Here is a 20,108-nt window from a genome sequence, read left to right on the forward strand (position 1 = left end):
GGCCCACAGGCAGCCAGTCTGGGTGTGAGGGTGCAGTGCTGGGACAGCAGTGCTGTCCGTGCCTCAACCATTGTGGTTGTGTGTGCAGCACTCGGGTCGTTGGTCACGGAGGTGTGGGTGATGTGAGAGGTCAGCCGGGCACTGGGCGATGCCCAAACCCTGTTAATGAGAGGGGACAACATCACCAATGGGGGCACCCCACAGTGGCAGTGCCCTCTGGGCTCATTTGGACAACGCTGACCTCTTCACCATGGAGATCCTTCTCTGTCATTGAGTTTCCAATGCAGTCCCTGCAAAATGGTTTGCACAAAACCTCGGTGGCGCGTTGTCCCACAGCCCCACACTGTCCCCAAGGCCTCTACCCACACCCTGTGCCCATGGAGCAGGGAGGCTGAGGGCTCCCATGCTGTCCTTCCAATGTTGCTTTGAGTGCAGCTCTGACGGCGGTGGCTTTTCCCCACATTTTATTTCCTTTGCAAACAGGAATGGGAGGAGGGGTTTTGCGTTGGCTCATAACCAGAGGCAAGGAATATTGAATGGAAGCCCAAACACAAGGCTGCCCCAGGAGCACTGCTGGGCCTGGAGGTACGACGTGCAGTGAGGATCTGCTTTGCAGCACACACAGATCACGAGGCTCCGTGCCTCCAACCACCCCAGTGCCACCTCCACCCAGCTGACTGAATACCACCCACTTGTGCAAATGGGAGCAGCCACAACGAGTTGCATTTGGCCGCTGACACACCTCACCTTGCTCAGTGATTCCTGTAGCCCCGCACACTCAGTGTCCTTCCCCACAGCCATGTCCTCAGCCAGCACGGGCAAGCTGGGCCAGCTGTGCTCCCAGCAGCTGTGCATGGGGCTACTGAGGTATGGCTGTGATGAGGGGTGGTTCCGTCTGACATCTGTGCCAGCTGTGCCCTTAAGAGGAAGAGCATCAAGGCGTTGGGTTTTGTGCCTTTTATTTATTTAGTATGAACTTAATCCATGTCTTTTTTTTTTTTTTTTTTAAGCTTAGCTTTGCGTGCTCCCATGCAATTGCATAAGAGGCGAGGAGTTTGTAAGCATTCCTGCAGCTGGGCAAGGTTTATATTAATGGAGTGGTTACATAACTTTGACACAGATACGTTATGTACACGTCTGCAGCTCCTGAGCTCGGCTCAGCAAAGACACCCCAGCATGAAAATTAAGAAAAAAGAAAGAAAAAATGGAAAACGTGAAGAGTGGTGCGAGGCCATGCTGGCAGCACAGCCCAGGGCCCTTCCCACCCACAGGGCTCTCAGAGCCCCAGGCTGCAACCGGGGAGCAGCAGCCATGAGCTCTGCTGTGCTCTTCGAGGGCCCCTTGCTGCTCCATGCACAATGAGCTCTGATTGGACTCCTCCATTAATTACACCAGCAGCACAAACGCGCACGCAGACACACAGCGCTCTGCACCAACACGTGTTTGCAGCTCTCCCACACACTTTCTCTTTCCTCAGCCCTCTCACACCCAAGGACAGCCCTTCCCTTTCTGCTACAAGCCAGCAGCTCCATGCAGAGATGTGCTTTGCAAACAAACCTGAAGCAGAGCGAGGACGCAGCCCCCCACTCACCCCCCCCCCCCAAGGCAGCAACCACTGCTGTCAGAGCTCAGCCCAGCACTGCCACACAGCAACAAGTGGGGTTTGCAGCACGGCTCAGCAATTCCCACTGCAAGCTGCTGTATCACATCCCCGGGTTGCTCAGTTCCCTCTTCTGCAGTTAAAATGATACACAAACCTTTTTTATGTTGGTGAGCTTTATTTGGGGAATAAATGAGACGGTAAGAAAATATGAATGATTAGAATAAAAACAGCACTTGTCAGAATTACACAGCCATGAAAAGGAAAATATTTTTAGGCACATTACTGCAGTGTGGGCGGGAGGTCTGGCACAGCGCTGGAAAAATAACTTTCTGTCCCTGAAAAATGTCTTAAACATGAAAGAGAGAAAAATGACAGTGAGTGTGTGTGTGAGATGGCAAAAAACACTCAGCTCCTCCCCAAACAACCCATGATAGATATTTGTTTATGAAGTGGGTTTGTTTTTTTTCCTGAAATGTGATATTTCATCACAACTCATTATGTAAAATGAGGATGCTCTGTTCCTGGAGGTGCTCAAGGCCAGCTGGATGGGGCCCTGGGCAGCCCAGACTACTATTAGATGTGAAGGTCACTGGCCCTGCATGGGGGAGGGGGGTTGGAGATTCCTTGAGGTCCCTTCCAACCCCACGATTCTATGAAAAGGGCACTGTTGAGATAGAAGGAAGAGCTTTGGAAAATGTGCCCATAGATCTGGGGGTACTGCAGCTCTGCTAGGCAGCTGCTGTTCCATGGTTGTTCAGTGGACAGTTTCTCCTTTCCCTTCTCATGCAGTGAGTACAACAATTCTGCCAGTTTTGTTTTTTCAAGTGATTCTTGGGAAATATTGCAGAGGAAAAAAAGGAATAGAGTTACGTAGAAGTTTTTCAATCATAAATAAACACCTGCCTCTGTCTGCAAGATCAGGCCTTGGGTCTGCAGCCTAAGCTTGCACCCATCCTGCAGGGTGCCTTGCAGGCCAGGAGCAGCGGCTGCACTGCAGGCTTTGACCTGCTGGGAGTCCAGCAACTGCTGCAGCCAAACCCAGCTGCACTGATCCACCAACCGGTTCTGAAGCAGCAAATGGAGAGCACCAGGGTTAGTGCTTTTCGGGGGATAAAGTCCAGCATTTGAATTTCACATACATCCAACCATTTCCAAGTTTAACTTGATTGTAAAAATAACTTTTATTCATTCCTTGCCTCTTAAAGAAAAACATTTTCAGCAGGTATTTTAGCATGTGAAACACATAAAAGACCAATATTTCCTAAAAAGTCACTTGCCTCAAAGCTTCAGAAGTGAGGGAGCACTTTAAGCCCAAGCCCCCCAGGGGTCCTTCCCACTGCTGAGCTGCCAGCCTGGCCCTCCCTGTTGTTAACCCCTACAGCTGAATGGCCGAGGTGGGAAAGTCAAAGTGCCACTTTTGGAAACACCAGAGGCAACTTTCCCCAGGCACAGTGTAACCTGGTTGCATTCCTAATGCAACAGAGCATCTCCATACAGAGCACATAAATATAGGTCTGAAATAAATAGCAAGAAATAAATCATCCAGCATAAGGATTTCAAGCTGCCAGAGCTACCCACAGCTCACAGCTTTCAGGGTCCTCAAAAAGCACAGACACCCAACCAGAGCCTATGGGAGGGATCTGCCCCATCCCTGCTGGGGAGCAGCACAAGTCCCACAGTGCAGGCAGCACAACGGGTGCATCAAACCTGGGAACGGTGGGAGAGGGAGCAGCACTCCTTGCAGCTCCCAAGGGTGTGCAGAGCCCTGCAGCCCTGCAGCACACCGCCCTCAGCCCAGGGCGCCCTGCCAGAACAGCACACCTGGGCAATGTGGGGAAGGAGTTCCCCTTGACCCACCTGTGCATGCAAAGGGGAGCAGCTGTGATTTACATCTAAAGCAGAGTTTGGGCTGGTCAGTGATGTAATCACAGTGTGCAGTAGCATGCTCTGTGTGCCACTGGGCAATGTGTTTGCACACCCAGCAGCAACCACAGCAAGCAGGCAGACCCAGCTGATCCCAGCCAGCGCAGGGGGACGCAGGCCCAGCTCTCCAGACCAATGCAATGCCTCAAACTGATGTTTCTTTTCTTGCAAACAAATGAATTGCAGTGGGTGATTTACCAGACACTCATGTTTCAGAAGTTACTAATTTGTATCTATGATGCATTTAAGGAAAAGTGTGTCTTCTTTCACGTAGGCGTGCTTTGGGGACTGCAGTTTGGTCAGAGGGAGGAAGGTGGGACAGCCACTGGCAACATTCATGTCGTTCACGGGTCTCTGAAAGGAAGCAGAAGCCAAGTCTGGGCGGAACGCATCAATAATATGTTCTCTGTTGTTTTGGTCGAGCAACATAAACGTAACCTGAAAAGCAGAACGCAGCAATGATGAGTTACTGGCCCGAAAATTCAACAGAAAATGTCGGAGACAAACGTGCAAACACTGTGAAAGCAGCTGGATGCTTTACTGACAATTAAATGCAAGCTATAATGAACATCTCACAGCCTACAAGGTTGATTAATGGGAACAAGGGAGACTGTAACGGTTCCCAGATGAAATATTTAGAACTTTGCCACCCTTGAAATGAAATGAAATGAAATCAAGTCATTATTTCTTGGTAGAGAATTGTACATTGCAAAGACTTTTTCCCTCTCTTCTGACAACTTAAACAAACTCCAGGTTTGGTTCCAGTCATTACATTTATTCTGGTGCTGTGGTTTGGAACCAAAACAGCTCCACTGTCTGTATGCACATATGTAGAAGACAAAACCTATAGAATGACTCCATTTTACCATCACTTTTATTACCCCAAGGTTCCTGAGCTTGAAATGTCAAATACAGACAAACTTTTTTAACGCAGTGAGGATTGAGAACTTTGATTACTATTTTTTTGGCTGCTAACCAGTAGTAAAACCATCTGCATGAGAGGCTTACAGAATCACTCCCATAGGAAGGCAGATGCTAAAAAGAGAGATCAGAACCCGCGCATACTTTCACTGTTCAACCACTGTTGCATTATCAGATTGTACTTACAAACTTCAGAGATAAATTGTGACCCAAGGATAGAGTATGGTGCATAAGTCATCATGGAAGAACATGAGAAAACGCTCCCTCCTCCACTGTAATATTCACCTGAGTTCCCTGCCACAAGCAGAGGGTGTAAGCTTGGATCAGACATGAAATGCTGCCCTTTTTACCTTGTGCCTGAAAGGCCACGGGAGCAGAGCATCGTAGTCTCCTTTCATGACAACAAAGAAGAGCGATATGTGGGTTCCTTTTCCCATCCCATCCCCATTCAGATAAACCCTCAGGCACACCTTGTAGCCATACTTTGCAGTGTAGAACGCTGAAAATCAGAATTGCTTCATTAGTAAAGCCTCCTCTGCAAATAAGGCAAAATGAGTGTTCTGACATATTACAGAAAGATTTGTGCCAAATTTGGTACCACAGAGATGAAGAGAACAACAGATCAGTACAGCAAATAAACAGTGAGAATACAGTGGCTGGAATCCTTCTAATCCCTCATACCTTGGTAAAAAATACCTGTTCTTAGCCACATAAAGATATTTTCCCTAATTAAATCACTTCTCACACAGGAGATAACTGCAGCAGGAGACCATTCAGTACCACCAGGCACCAAGGCTCTGGGTTAGACAATGCAGATCCAGCAGATGTCACTGCAAGTAGCTGCAGCAGAGGGCAAATTGCAAAATGAAAGTCCAGAAGAGAACGCAGCTCTGTGGCAGAGTGCAGCACAGCTGCCCTGAGTAACAGGCAGGAGATCAAAATGCCTTCACACAAACAGCACCATAGCTCAGGGAACTATTTTAAAGCACCTCCCATCCAGGAGCAGAAAGAAGCATCATTCTAGAGAAATCAGTGTGCTTTCTAAAGGATGGAGATCTGCTCACACACGTGTATGCTGTGCTTACCTGGTGAGTACAGACTGACTGCTCTGCCCGTCACTGAGTCCTGCAGCTTCTGGCTAACATCTGTTATCTTCCACAAAAAGATCCCATCGTAGGAAGTTTGCTCGGAGAACAGAAGGCTCTTATGGAGCCTGCTCAGGCCTGCATCCTTCTGGGTCAGGCAGCGGTGCAACTCTGCAATCTAGGAGGAAAAACAAAACAGTTCTCAGTCAACTCCATCCCCACGCACTGCAGAAGCAGCAGAATCATTCTGAGGTCCTCACATCCTGGGGGGTCTCCTCTGATTTCTTTTGGCAGATTCTTAACGCACAAGGCAGTACCCATGTGCCTAAAGGTGGGTTTAGAGAGCAAATATTAGAGATGCCCATTTGAAAAAAACATCCAAAACAAGAAAAGGATCCTGTTGATGTGTCAGAACACAACCCTGCACAGCCTCAGTGCCTGTGCTCATCTCTATCCCCATCTCTACAGCACCTCCCTCTGATATGTGTAAGTTCTTGTTATCTATACAGCAGCACAAATCCAATGCTGGTCATAAATATTTACCTTAAGTTCAAGGCTTCGTATTATATTTTGATCCAGTTCACTCTGCCTCCGAAATGCTGTGATTTCCAGGTTGGAGGTCTCCACTTCTTTATTGAGCACTGCCACAATATTCTCAAACACATGCAGCTTATTTTCAAGCTCAGAAATCACCTTCTCCCTCACTAGCTGCTGCACAATAGATTCATCTCTGGGAACAGAAGTTCTGGTTAAACAGTCCACTTCCAGATCCCCATTGATTTGCAGACTGCCTGGGATGCAGAGATCAGAGATGCTTTTTTCTGCACCGTTCACATTCAGCTCTGTCTGTGGGATGAAACCATTTGCAGCTTTGGAAGCAGTGCACAGGTTTGCCTTCAGTTGCTTTATGTACTGCAGCAGAAGCAACATATGAGCCCCAACTGCAGCCTTTTCATGCTCCTTTATCTTCTCTTTGCTGCCCTGTAAGAAGATAACGGTTAATACATTCTCCATACAAATATCATGGGGCCAAATAAAGCCAGAACACAGAGCAAACTGCATCTTACATGCCCCCTGTAGCCATGGCAGCTCCAACATCACCTCTCCTGGTCTACTAAGAATGGGTACAGCTCTTTCTTTCTTTAAAGACACATTTAAATCAAGGCCTGCTGCCCTGAGCACAAAGGCTGGTGAGGCCACAGGCACAACATGCAGCTGTGCTCCTGAAGGCAGCACTTCCACTTACCCCAAAGGAACAGCCAACCTCAGAAAACCGACATCCATCTGTGCTGATTGAGAGCCCAGAGTGGTTCTGCTGGGGAAAAAGAATTGAAAAAGTGAGAAAATAATCAAAAAACAGCTTCCAGGGATTCTTTTATTTACCCACAAATAAATAGGCTGATTTAATAAATCAATTGGGGAGCAGCAAAGTGAAGCTATTCATGAGAGCTATGCCAGGATGGAAAAAGCACCCAGATGTCACATCTGAAGATGTTCTCAGGTGATCATTTCACCTAAATGAAGATTTTATTTCACGAACTGAAATAAAACTGTACTGTATTTACTCATCTTTTACCCACCTTTTCATTTGATGGTGTTTCTGCTTGCACATGCTTCTGCTCTTCATATAAATTGCCTTCACATGAATGTTTCTGTCATTAAAACAAGAAGAAAGGAACTGAGTACATCAGTAAAACACCTGAGCATCTTTACTGAAGAGTCTTTGAAACACAGCTTCTCTTTGGGAGTGCTACTCCCACTTCACAGGCAGTTGAAGTTTAGAGGGGCTTTAATGCACCACATTTTGTCTCCTGCTTCCCTCCTGGAAGGTATAGATTTGAGGAAGATAAAGGAAGGATCAAGACAGCACAGCAAGCTCCACAATGCATGCCCAGAGAATGACTGCTGTTGACCTCACTATTCAACACTGCAGTGTTTTCAGGCTTCTTTTCAGACAGAACAGCGTTCAGAAATTTGGGACTAATGCACATCTGTTAAAGGCAGGAGCTGCTGTCCCCTCCCAAGGAGCTGCCTGTACAGGGACAGACTGGGGCTTTCTCAAGCTAAGCTTCCAAGCCATCAGCTCTTCCTCCCAGCCCAGCAGGTCTGTTCAGTGACAGAGCTTCAGATGCAACGCCTGTTAATGAAAGAACCGACTCTCATCTGACACTCACAGGGCCATCAGGCTTTTGGAAACTGCTTACAGATGCTTTGCAAAGTCATCCTGCAAAGTTTGACACAAGACTGAGAATGTAAAGGTCTCGATCAGCTCAAACTATAGTATGAGCACACTGTGTGCACACATATATACACAACAAATGCAGGTGGGTAATGGAACAGAGAGCGAATACACAGGAAACCCAAATATAAACTGGCTTCATACAGTTTGTTCCACGTGCAGACACTTCTTGGATCCTGATTATTAACTTTTGAAGGCAGGAATCCAAATGTTCCATCACGACTTGCTAATGCAGAATGCATTAGAGCTAACATGAGACTTCCTGTCTTTCCTGGCTGCGAGGAGATGAAAATAATTCTGCCTTTGGTTCACACTACTGCTGCAACTTGTGCATTTAACACAGCAACGGCCAGCTTTCAACTCAAACCACACAGGGGGTGGTTTTGATCTTAAGAAATGCCCTTGCATGCCGGCACATTTCCTAGAGCAGTCCAGAATTTTCTTTTATAAAGTCATTTCACCTTCAGTTCTGAAGTTTCTCTTTCGATCCCCAGAAACAACACCACAGTTTTTTTCCTCCCTCAAACTCATTTTGAATGCTGTGCATCTGAGTTATTGCACAACGTGTGTTTATTTTCTTACTCACTGCTGGTTCTCTCCTTCAGATCTTTGGTTTCCTGGGGGAGTGGGGCTGGGGGAGGCTTATTTCAGGTACGGGAATGCAGAAGTCATGAGACCAGTGACTGATTGGTAAAGGTGGAGAGAATGAGAGCAGTGGGTCACTGCTGCTGTATCTTCATACAAAAATCTCCTATATATCCAAAATACCAATCTATTCCCATAAGAACATTTTCTACCACTTTACAGCTGCCCCATCACACTGTTTCTATTCTAGAGCAGTTTCTGTTTGCTCACTTTGTGTCCTCGGAGCACTCCCACAATCTGCACCACTTTGCTGCTTCAGAACAAGGGAAAATAAAGAGCAACTTTTAAAATGTTGAGATGAGCATGGAGAAATTAGCAAACCTTGAGAAACGAAAGGTACTTCTCATGCAACAGCAGGCAGCAAATCGGGATGAAAAATATGATGATAAAGGAGTTAAGCCATTAATATAAAACCCTTATTTGAAACCAATAAACGTTCTTACTTGGTACTCGCTGCTGGATAAGCTCTGCTTACACTTGTGACACACGGTCATGTTATTAACACATCCGTTTTCCAAATGATCTGCAAGTTTCTTCCTCATCACCACGTGCCCACAGCCAGTGTGACAAGGGATCAAAGCATATTCACACAGAATCTGATGCTCCTGGAAGTCGAAAGTTACAAACTCTAACTTAAACTGCAGATAAACACTCATCTATAAACAGCACCCATCCCTGCAGCATTGTTTGCATCTCTTCTAACCTCGGGTAATGACCCACTCTGCAGTGATACCAAAATTACTGTAGAAAAATCCACAGTCTTTCCTGGGGCTTTTTTTGATGATTTTTAACTTAAGCAAACAATCACATGGGGAAAAAAAAAAAAAAGGACAAAGCTCACACAACTTGTGATTAATTCCAATAGCTCTATGCTGCTCAGACCGGGAGGATGAATGCAGTCAGAGTGCTGACATCCCTGCACAGCCCCAGAGGAGGGCAGAGCCATCCGAGCCTCTGTGCAGCACTCAGGGTGCATCTCTCACCCGCCTTCAGAATAAATTCTACAACATTCCCTTCTCACTGTTTGCACTTTCTCATCTTGCCAAGGAAAAAACGTCAGTGTGATTTCTCCCATGGCAATGTCCAACAGCTCTACTGCCACGCTTACAAGCACAATATTAAACAGAAAATGTTTATCCCAGTCTCTTCTACTGCAGCTTCTGCTGGCACTGTGTCACAGCCTATTTTGTCTTCAGAAGGAGATGGTTGTCCCCTAAGAAACGCCTCAGAAATGCCAATTTTGATCACACGCTCAGCTCTCAAACCCCTTTTGCCACAACACTGTTGCTGAGAGGGGCTCCAATTCTCACATTTACAATGCTGAGCAAACCAGGTGGGTTTTGTCTTAAAGAGGACAACACTCCAACAGAAAAATAGTTCTACATTCAGAGGGCTGAGGCCCTGGCACTGCCCAGAGCTGTGCGTGCCCCACACCTGGAGCTGCCCAAGGCCACAGATGGGCCCTGCAGTGTGAGCTGTGGGGCAGGCAGCCCTCACAGGGGGCTGTGGGGGGGCTATGGGGGAGGCTGTGAGGTCCCTCCCACCCTCAGCCATTCCATGGTCTGTGACCCCATGGTATTGATAACAGTGAGCTGGAAATCTAAACGTACTTCAAAGTTTTTCATGGTACCACACCAACTGCATCCAAGGGTCACACAGTGCACTCTGAGCTCAGAAATCTCCTTGTTAATGGCAGCATCCCCAAAGGCCTGGAAAGCAAACACGGGAAGGAAAAGCTGTGGTCAGCATGCATTCCTGGGACAGGAGTTAAGTGACTGTGTCAAGATTTGTTTGACTTAGCAAGTATTTTGATGTTAGTTAAGAGTTAAATAATTATCAAATCACTTCATGGTTATGATTCAGAAGTAAACCACTTGATGGCATCTGTATTTATTGACAATACGCCTAACCAGAACAGCTATTGCTTTGAGTTCCTCTTCACAGAAATCTGACACACATCTCATGCAGTGGATGTGTTGAGGTGATCCTGAGGGTGCTGCTATGCGGACTCTATAATGAATGTATTTAATTAGTGGCGTCATTAACACCTCCTGAAGTGCAGTGGAGAGGATTGAGACTCTTTGTCAGTGAGCCTTAGCTTCCCAGATCGGGGCTGTTTCCATTTAATACAGTGCTGTGTACTCACAAAATGTAAACCACATGTCAGATGTTTTTTGACTGCATAGATCTTTTTTCTTATAGCAACCACCCAGAACTGTACAATTATTCTGCAAATGATTAGACCCTGCACACTTTTAATATTGCATTTTAAACTGGCACAGGAACAAGACAGTAAGAAGAACACAATGCAGATGACAGCAGATTTCCTAACACAGAGTGAGTCAGGAAGCTGGAGGGAGTCTTTACAATTAAAGGAGGGAAAAGTATTTACCAATCGTGTCCACACTTAAATAAAGGCACTGAAATTCTGATGAACAGCACTGTGGCAAGACTTGAAGCACCTACAGTATATCAATGGTTGGTAAATTAAAGAGTACAGCAGGGATGGAAGCTACTACAGAAGCAGGTCAGGGGATAAGATAATGCAAACACATATCCTGATAGGGCCTTTTGTTCCTCCTGTGTAAGTACCTTATTTAAAATATAAACATATAATCAGATAGCAGAGGGAATAAACATTAAGCAAAACCGCAGCAAAGGTAAAGCAGAGATTATCAGGAGAAGATACGGAGCCTAGAACAAACCTGCTATGCAGTCTTTGTTAGTCATGCTGTTTACAAAGCCCAGACCGTTTGTTCTGGATGGGTCCATAGAGCAGATCATCATCATGCCTTTGTGGTGATGACTTCCCAGCAAGAACCTGCCCGTGCAGATCAGCTCACCCAGCACCTCCACCCACCCACAGACTGCAGGAAGTCCCAGAAGACCCAATGGGAATCCAAACGTTGTAAAAGAACTGACAGTCAACACTCAATAAGACTTCCATAAGGGGTTAGCTGTGCCTATCCGTGGTTCTATGATGCCTGAAATTGTTACTGGGAAATTTATTGCAGAATTAAGGATTTTTTTTTTTTTCTGAGATCTTCAGTGTTAACTGCAGATTCATTACTTTGGTGCAGCCATCTCCTATATTTTGCCTTTTTCCTCGCTGCCAGCTGACTACTGGGTTTCATTCTTGCCTAACAAATGTAGAGAGAACGTGTATGTCTTGGTGCTCCTGCATGTAGTCAGAAAGAAAGGAAGTAGCTGAGCTGGGAGTGAGCCCTGTGTGTGTGCTCAGGACACAGAACAGTGCAGTGATCTGCCTGGAAAACCACACAGCAGCAGAAGAGAGTTCTGCTGACAGACCAGAGAACAGTTAGCGATACATGGCTGAACTGCGAACAACTCACCCTTTCCTCTGCCAATAGGCTTCCTTCACTCAGAGTGCTGGGATCCTCCTCTTTACATTTCTGGCAAACTGGATTTTTATTGTTCCTGGAAAAAGAAGAGCAAAATAACAATGAATTATTAAACTGGAGTTCAGGGGATCTTTGTACATACACGAAAATAAATTAAAACATGGATGTAATTCCCACTCGGAATCCACAGTCTTTGCTCACTAAAGGTCCAATTCTTGAAGACATTGAAGTAAAATAAATTAATAAATAACAAGAACTACCAACAAAAACATAACAAAGCGAACCAAGCAAATAAATGCTGCCCTATTCCTCAAGACCGGGTCTTATTCCTCAAGGCCATCAATCCTACCTGTATTTCAGCAGAGCGAGAGCAGCCTGGATCAGGAAAAATAAAGCTGGAACCTACCGAAGCAATGCCAGAACCCTGCCACTGGACCTTGACTGCTGCTGCTTTCCCAAAAACCAAAGCTACCAGCAGCTCACACAGGGATTGCTGCTGCAACTTCACTGCCCGCCTGCAGGGCAGATTTGCAAAGCTGAAAGCAACAACACCTACAGAGCACACAGCAGCACCAGCTTTGCAGCGAGGACCCACCGGACAATCCAGGACAGGCAGGCAGAGCAATATCTGTGCCCACAGAGTGTCTGCAGGGCTTTCTTCAGAACGTTATTGCAGTTGCTGCACAGGTACTTCTGCTCGGGCACGTCTTCACAAATGCTGGTGGGATAGCCGAAAGGAAACTCGTTTTCATCAGGAGAAGAGCTGTGGATATCCTGCGGGCCCCTGCTTGCTTTCTCAGCCATCTGAAGGGAGCTGCTGGCAAAGAGGAGAGGAGGGGAGAGAAATGGGTGCTGCTCACTGCCTTGTGAGGGAGCACATCGGTACCGAGGCCACAGCACAGCCCCGAACCAGTGCAGTCATCACAGTGATCTCTTGGACTGAATGTGCAGCTGACGTGCATGACTAAATGTCACAGCGGGTCTGACGAGGGACCTGCAGGAAATTACTGTGCAGATGTAAAATTTCCCTCGAGCACAATGTGAGAATGGACAACGCGCTAAAATGAAGATCTGGGGTTTTCTGCTCGTGTTTTAGTTCATAGAAAGATGAAGTAAATGGTTCTGTCGTTTCAGAGCCCATCAGTCCACAACACACAGAATTATTTCCTGTACAGTAAATCCCCAATAATCTTCCATTTCCAGGGGCCAAAATTTGGGATTACACTTTATAGGCACAGAAACTGAGCAACGGATGTGCTGACAGCGACCTTCCTGAAGTATAACATGAACAGCAACACGAAGAAAGGGAACCTCAAGGCCTCCAAAAGCCCCGTGCTGGTGCTCTATACACGGAGTACCTCGTGTGAAAAGGTGCAAGGCACGTTCAGCATGGCTTCTGGTTAATAGAGCAATGGAACACTGCTGGGAACGCACCCAGAACTGACTCTGGTGGTCTCATTGTTGCTCAGAAACGCTCACACTGCTGTCAGTGGAGGTGCCCCGTGTTCGTGTGGCAGTACTGGGATGCTCGGGGCACACGGCAGACAGTGAGAGGCTGAGGTGGGATGGCAGCTGCGGCCCTGTGAGCAGCAGCCCGACGTGTGAGCAGCCCGCAGCTCGGCTCCGCGCCCGGCTCAGAGGGCTCCGAGCACCGCAGCCCATACGGACACCTGTGCCATTCCTCTTGGCTCCGCGGGCCGGCCGAGGGACGGAAAGCGGTGGGACCGGGACACGGGCTGCTGGGCGTCCCGGGATTTTAAACACCCCTTTAAGCAGCGTTTTCTACCTTGCGGTTCAGGCGGCTCGCTCGGCACCCAAGGGAAGTCAGCGACGAGCGCAGGAGCCGCCGGTCCTGCCGAGCGCCGCAAGATGAAAACCCAGCGGGCACCGGCGCACCGGGTACAGCGGAACGGAGCCGGGCTGCAAACCGCGTGCGGGCGCCGTGCGTGCACGAACAGCATCGCGCTGTGCGTGCGGGACGGGACCGGCACAGCCACGAGCGACCCGCGGGCCCGGGGCGGAGCGGAGCGCGGCAGGGCAGCGCGGCACGGCGGGGCGGACGGGATCCCCGCGGCGGCTCCGAGCGGCGCCGCACCGCCCCCAACCCCGCCGGCTGCCGCGTCCGCCCCCGGAGCCCCCGGCGGGGCCGGCACGAGGCGGGGCCTCCCCCCCGCTCCCCTTACCTCAGCACGCCGAGGCGGCACGGAGAGGCGCGGCGCCGCGGGGAGCGGAGGAGCGGCCCGGGGCTGCGCGGGGGGGCGGGGTCGGATCCGGGCGGGGGGGAGCGGCGGCCCGGGGCGGGCGCACGGCTCGGCGAGCCGGCGGTGATGCGGTCACGTCCCGGGTCGGCGCGCAGCCGGAACGCCCGGCTTTGCTATCCGCCCGGCTTTGCTATCCGCCCCCCGGCGCGGTCCCGGCGCCAGGCGCGTGCACGTGCTGCCGGGCTGCGCGCAGCGCTGCGGGGCCTTTGGGAGTTGAAGTTTCGCTCTCGGGATAAGGCGGGTCTGCTGTGAAATCATGTGCTGCAACCACAGCGGCTGGGGTTCGGTAAGAAGAGTTTCAGATGCAAATCTCTTCGTTCTTCCCGGTGAATGTGGGGAATACTGCTGGGGGTGTCCCAGCAGGAAACTAAAAATAAAGAGGTCGTGCTGTGATAGGAGCGATCAATTGTTAATCAAATCGTGTGCGAGCTTATCACTAGGAAACTGCAATAACCACAGGCCTGTAGTTTCCAACCACAGACATCATGAAGCATCAGCAAACATAAACCTTTTAAGATATGGACCCCAGGACTCATACAGCCTTGAAGATTTGGCACAGATGCATTGCGAAAGATCTCAGCCCCATCTGACAAGACAAAGGACAGCAGTTTAGCAGCAGGACCACGCATGCGCAACAGATATCAAGAGAAAGGACGGGTGTTTAGCAGCAGGACCACGCATGCGCAAGAGATACCAAGGATGCCACGTCCACCGGATATCGGACTGTATAGAGGCTGTCAATTGGAGGATGGAAGTGTGCGCCGTTGGTGGAGCAGAGACTCCCCGGCCACCCAGCGCTGTTTTGCTTGCTTACTTGCTTGCTTTAATAAACTCCAACTTGTAAAATACGTAATTAGATTGTTCAGTTTGTTTAGCATAACGTAAAGCAATTTGGTGCCGTGACTCGGATCCAGGTAACTCTGATACGGGATCCTCAGGCTGGGGAGGCGCCCCGTCCGTGCAGAGACCTGTAATCCCAATCCTAAAAAAATCAGGAAAGTAAGCAAAAGAAACAGCAGAACCCCGTAATTTTTGTGCACGAAGACCTGAACAAAGAGTCAAGCTGGTTGAGTAAGTATTGTAGTGTTGCAAGGAAATCCGTTCGGTCGGGGTTGGGAGTCCTGGAGTGTGAGTGACTGAGAGGCCAAGCGAGTGTGGTCCCTTCAGTAGTGCAGTTCCCATCGCCTGCGACGGCGTGGGTCACGAATAGGGGGGTGAGTGTGGGAGTGAAAGGAGAGCACTCCAGAAGATGGGATAGAAGAAGAGCAAGCCTTCCGATCCCATGGGTGGCCCTAAGGGGAGACTACCAGATATAGCACCAGATGGTCCACTAGGGCTTGTGATTAAGTGCTGGGGGAACTTTCCCTCGAGGAAAGAGCAAAAAGAAGAGGGTCCATTATTGTATGGAGGTTTGGGAGGAAAACAGACTAGGGCAGGTAGTTTGTTCTGGCCGATATTCAGATCCTTTGAGGACTGGATATGCCAGACATTAAATATTTGTGTTAATTCCAAAAAAGCCATTTAGCAATGAGGAAAGTGAATATGCTAGCCTATGGATTGTGCCAGGAACCCAAACTTTTCTCTTTAGCCTTAAAGAAAAGAAACAAAGAGAAAAGATTAAACATGAAGAAGAAATCCCCTGGTCCCCTCCTCCTTATAGACCTTCTAAGCTTCCTGCAGCTGCCCAACTTCCTGTAGCACCCAAACCTGCCTTTGCCCCCCAGGCTCCAGTAGAGGTTCCAACCAACCAAAGATGGACATTTAAAATGGGGCCAGGAGGAAGATTTGAAACTAGAGGAATTAAAGACGGACTTAGTTAATGCCCCAGTATTAAGCCTACCAGATATTAAGAGACCATTCTACTTGTTTGTGAATATAGATGAAGGGACGGCATTTGGGGTCCTGACACAGGAATGGGCAGGAAGGAAGAAACCTGTGGGGTATTTTTCTAAGTTACTTGATCCTGTGAGTAAAGGATAGCCAACCTGTTTACAAGCTATAGTAGCAGTAGCCCTTTTAGTAGAGGAAGCTGGAAAATTAACTTCTGGAGGAGAATTAAAAGTATATATCCCCCACAACATCAGGGGAGTATTACAACAAAAGGCAGATAAATGGATAACTGATGCTAGATTGTTGAAATATGAGGGGTATACAATATAGCAAAGGCTGTTTTAGGAGGATGCTTGACCTGTAAGAAAGTTAATAGGCAGCATCTAAGGGAAAGGATACTGGGTGGAAGAGAATTAGCGTTAAGACCGTTTGCCAAAATCCAGGTAGATTTTACAGAATTGCCTAAAACTGGGAAATATAAACATTTATTGGTGATAGTGGACCATCTGATGTATTATGTAGAAGCTTACCCTGTAACCAGAGCCACTGCCCAAACAGTGGTAAAAATATTATTTGAAAACATGATCCCCAGATATGGGAATATTGAGGTAATAGACTCAGAGGACCTCATTTTATTTCCAGAACAGTGAGGGAGGCCTTAGAGCCACTCGGAGTTAAGTGGGAATTCCTCACTCCATGGCATCCCCAAAGCTCGGGGAAAGTAGAAAGAATAAATGGAGAAATCAAGAAACAGCTTACTAAATTAATGATAGAAACTAAGATGTCTTGGGTTAAGTGTTTACCACTGGCTCTGTTAAATTTAAGGACCCAAGCTAGAATGGATACAGGCATTTCTCCTTTTGAAATGTTATATGGGATGCCATATGACTTAGAATTAGCAGTAGAACATCCAAAGATTGAGGAACACTCTTTATGGGAATATATAGTGGAGTTAGTGAAGAGAAGAAATGAGCTGAGAGGCCTGATTGTACAAAGGCCACCCCTAAATATGGCAGTCCATCAGTTGACACTGGGAGATCGAGTGTTGATTAAGACTTGAGGGAGGTATCCCTCACCCCTAGATGGGAACGGCCTTTTATTGTTCTACTTACCACAGAAGCTGCTGTCCGGACAGCTGAACGACGATGGATGCATGTAAGTCATGTAAAAGGACCCATTCTGGAGGATCAATGGGAAGTGTCTGAAAACCCTGGAGGACTGAAACTCAAACTGAGAAGAAAGACTTAATAAGTATAAGGAAGATGGCTGTGACTCAATCTTGTTAGTGCTAACCAACTTCTGTAAGGAAAACTGGTGGATCCGTTATAACCACGGATATCTCTCCCAGGATATCCATGACCTGTAGCCAATTGGTCAAGCTCCTACAGAGATTATTTAGGGCCCTATGATGGTACATTTTTGAAACGGGAATTAGCCCAACGGAAGGGCTAGTGTGTTCAGCAGGGGTAAAGCCTCGAGAGCCTGAAGGTGTATAAGGAGCAAAAGAGGGACCCCTGAAGACTACGACTGCTGCCGAGAAGATGAAAAACCTCACTGCTCTAAGCAAAAGAGTAGGTGAAGGAGGCAGAGGTGTAAAATGGTGGGGATGTAGGCCAAGAGGCCCCCTCTGGGGTAAAACCCCAGGCTCTCACTCCCAGGACCAATGCCTCTTGAAGTGCAAATGTGACACCCAGATCCATCGGGTGCTTAAAACTCTGGAGGAAAGAGAGAAACCATGTAAACACCAAAAGGGTCCACCAGTTATCCTACTGTTATATGGTATTGTATGTATTGTGGGGTGGATGTTGGTACCAGTCCAGGCAGAAAGCAACCCACACCAACCCTTTAAATGGTCTCTAATCAGGTTGGAGGATCAGCAAGTGATTCAAATTAAGGAGACTGCAGGTTCACCCAGTTTCACACCTACTTTATGTGAGCTTGTACCAATTAAACCATGCCTGAACCTTTTAGGATTTTATTTTTGCCCAAGCTCTAACCCAGGGAAAGGATATTGCAATTGGCCAGGACATTATTATTGTGCCTATTGGGGTTGTGAGACCATAGCCCCAGATTGGATAGGAGGGAAGGGTAAAGATCCCTTCTTATCCGTAGGCTGGGGACCCACAGGGTGTATACCTCCTCGTCGAGATTCTAGTGGAGGCACCGTCTCCCCAGGGAATTGTAAGCATATTTACCTCAACATAACCAACCCTGAAAATCCAGGATGGACAACAGGAAAAACCTGGGGAATGAGATACTGGGAACCAGGTACCGATCGAGGGGGTTTGGTATATATTAGAAAAGAGGAACTTCAGTCATCTCCTGTGGCAGTCAGCCCAAATGTAGTACAAAAAAAGGGCCCAAAGCCTGAGGGAGGGAGCGTCAATGTTACCAAAAACAATAGAGATAACTTTGCTGACAGTGGAGACAACTCCACTGAAAAACCTGTGATAGAAGCCATGAGTAACAGCCCCCCTTTGGAATTTAATGAAAGCTAGCTTTCAGGCCCTTAACGACTCCAACCCAAATGTGACGGACCATTGCTGGCTATGTTATGATGTTATACTTCCATTTTATGAAGCAATAGGAACTACCACTCATGTTAAGCTAACAAATGAATCAAACCCCAGTCAGTGTAAATGAGAGAATGGGAAAAAGGGGCTCACTATGCAACGTGTAATGGGAAAGGGGCAGTGTATAGGTAAAATACCCAGATCCAGGGAGAAACTCTGTGGAGTAACGGTGTCCCTCAAACAAAAAGCGAAATGGGTAATCCCGGCAAATGGGACCAAATGGATTTGTTCCAGGACAGGACTCACCCCTTGCTTGTCCTCAAAAGTGTTTAATGAAAGCCAAGAAGTTCAAGTAACCATTATTCCTAGAATATTATATCACAATGAGGATTTCACATATAACCATTGGGAAAAAGGGGAACACCATTTACAGAAAAGAGAACCCTTTACAGCTCTCACTATAGCAACTCTAATGACTATAGGAGCTGTGGGAGCAGGCACAGGCATCACTTCTCTTGTACAACAAAATCAAAGGTTTCAATCATTACGAGCTGCTGTGGATGAGGATTTAATAAGAATCAAAAAATCTGTAACAGCCCTAGAAAAATCTTTGAGATCACTATCGGAGGTAGTGTTACAAAATTGACGAGGACTCGATGTATTATTCTTGCAACAAGGTTTGTGTGCAGTCATAGGAGGGGAATGCTGTTTTTATGCCGACCGCACCAGGGTAGTAAGAGATACTACGACCAAATCAAGGGAAGGATTGGAGAAATGAAAAAAAGAAAGAGAACAACAGCAGAGTTGGTGTGAGTCATGGTTCAACCATTCCTCATGGCTTACTACATTATTATCAACAATAGCTGGTCCTTTGATTTTGTTGATATCAGTGCTAACTTTTGGACCCTGTATTCTTATTAAAATAATCGCCCTAGTAAAAAGCAGACTTGCAGCAGCACATTTAATGTTGATCAGAGGACAATATGAACAATTAGAGGAGAAGGAGGTCAATGAGACCCATATCCTTGAGTTGGTTCGGGAAGCGGTTAATCGGTTTGATGAACAAAATGGGAAAAAGAAAAGGGGGGAATTGTTATAGGAGCGATCAATTGTTTGTTAATCAAATCGTGTGCAAGCTTATCACTAGGAAACTGCAATAACCACAGGCCTGTAGTTTCCAACCACAGACATCCTGAAGCATCAACAAACATAACCTTTTAAGGTATGGACCCCAGGACTTATACAGCCTTGAAGATCTGGCACAAAGACCATGAAAGGATGCATTGCGAAAGATCTCAGCCCCCATCTGACGAGACAAAGGATGCCTGTTTAGCAGCAGGACCACGCATGTGCAAGAGATATCAAGAATGCCACGTCCACCGGATATCAAACTGTATAAAGACTGTCAATTGGAGGATGAAAGTGTGTGCCGTTGGTGGAGCAGAGACTCCCCGGCCGCCCAGTGCTGTTTTACTTGTTTACTTGCTTGCTTTAATAAACTCCAATTTCTAAAATACGTAATTAGATTGTTCAATTTGTTTAGCTGCTTCCATTGGTTTGTTACTCTGCAACACTCATGAGCGTTCATAGCCAAGTACAGTACGCCAGCACACCACCTTACTTGGTTATCACTCAGTGTCTGATAGCTTCTGGGCTGTGTTTGCTCAGATAACAGTACCACGCGTGCCACTGTCACATGGGCTGATTGCCCTCTTGCCACAATTAC

The 20,108-nt window shown here is 47.4% G+C and overlaps 1 protein-coding gene and 1 long non-coding RNA gene across 6 annotated transcripts; one reads left to right on the forward strand and one right to left on the reverse strand.

The window, feature by feature from the left end:
- Positions 1-1,771: 1,771 nt before the first annotated feature.
- On the reverse strand, positions 1,772-14,077 carry TRAF1 (TNF receptor associated factor 1). 4 transcript variants are annotated; one of them, XM_031601894.2, is made up of 11 exons: positions 13,962-14,077; positions 12,374-12,592; positions 11,770-11,854; positions 10,027-10,125; positions 8,860-9,021; positions 7,113-7,184; positions 6,779-6,847; positions 6,076-6,513; positions 5,533-5,710; positions 4,798-4,946; positions 1,772-3,964 (listed from the first exon to the last, which is right to left on the reverse strand). In XM_031601894.2, the coding sequence occupies exons 2-11, from the start codon at positions 12,580-12,582 to the stop codon at positions 3,749-3,751; spliced, it is 1,677 nt and encodes a 558-aa protein (XP_031457754.2). In that variant the 5' UTR covers positions 12,583-12,592; positions 13,962-14,077; the 3' UTR covers positions 1,772-3,748. The 4 variants fall into 4 exon arrangements, with proteins under 4 accessions (XP_031457754.2, XP_031457755.2, XP_089977289.1 ...); XM_031601895.2 differs by having other exon boundaries at positions 6,779-6,844; positions 13,962-14,076; XM_090121163.1 differs by having other exon boundaries at positions 12,374-12,595; positions 13,962-14,043.
- LOC149915467 (uncharacterized) lies at positions 13,926-19,903 on the forward strand. Of its 2 annotated transcripts, XR_016458783.1 has the most exons (3): positions 14,085-14,325; positions 14,507-15,110; positions 16,987-19,903. It is a non-coding gene; the product is annotated as an uncharacterized LOC149915467 (long non-coding RNA). The 2 variants fall into 2 exon arrangements; XR_016458782.1 differs by having other exon boundaries at positions 13,926-15,110.
- Positions 19,904-20,108: the final 205 nt, after the last annotated feature.

This window comes from Phasianus colchicus, chromosome 19 (genome assembly GCF_987193195.1).
Source record: "Phasianus colchicus chromosome 19, bPhaCol1.hap1.1, whole genome shotgun sequence".
Classification (NCBI taxonomy): domain Eukaryota; kingdom Metazoa; phylum Chordata; class Aves; order Galliformes; family Phasianidae; genus Phasianus; species Phasianus colchicus.

Excerpts from the sequence above, each read along its gene's own strand:
- TRAF1 (XM_031601894.2), bottom strand. The coding sequence starts at position 12,582 with ATGGCTGAGAAAGCAAGCAGGGGCCCGCAGGATATCCACAGCTCTTCT. Across the intron at positions 7,185-8,859 it reads TATCCAGCAGCGAGTACCAA|AAACATTCATGTGAAGGCAA; the intron begins GTAAGAACGTTT and ends TTTTAATGACAG. Across the intron at positions 6,848-7,112 it reads AAACACCATCAAATGAAAAG|CAGAACCACTCTGGGCTCTC; the intron begins GTGGGTAAAAGA and ends CTTTTTCCCCAG.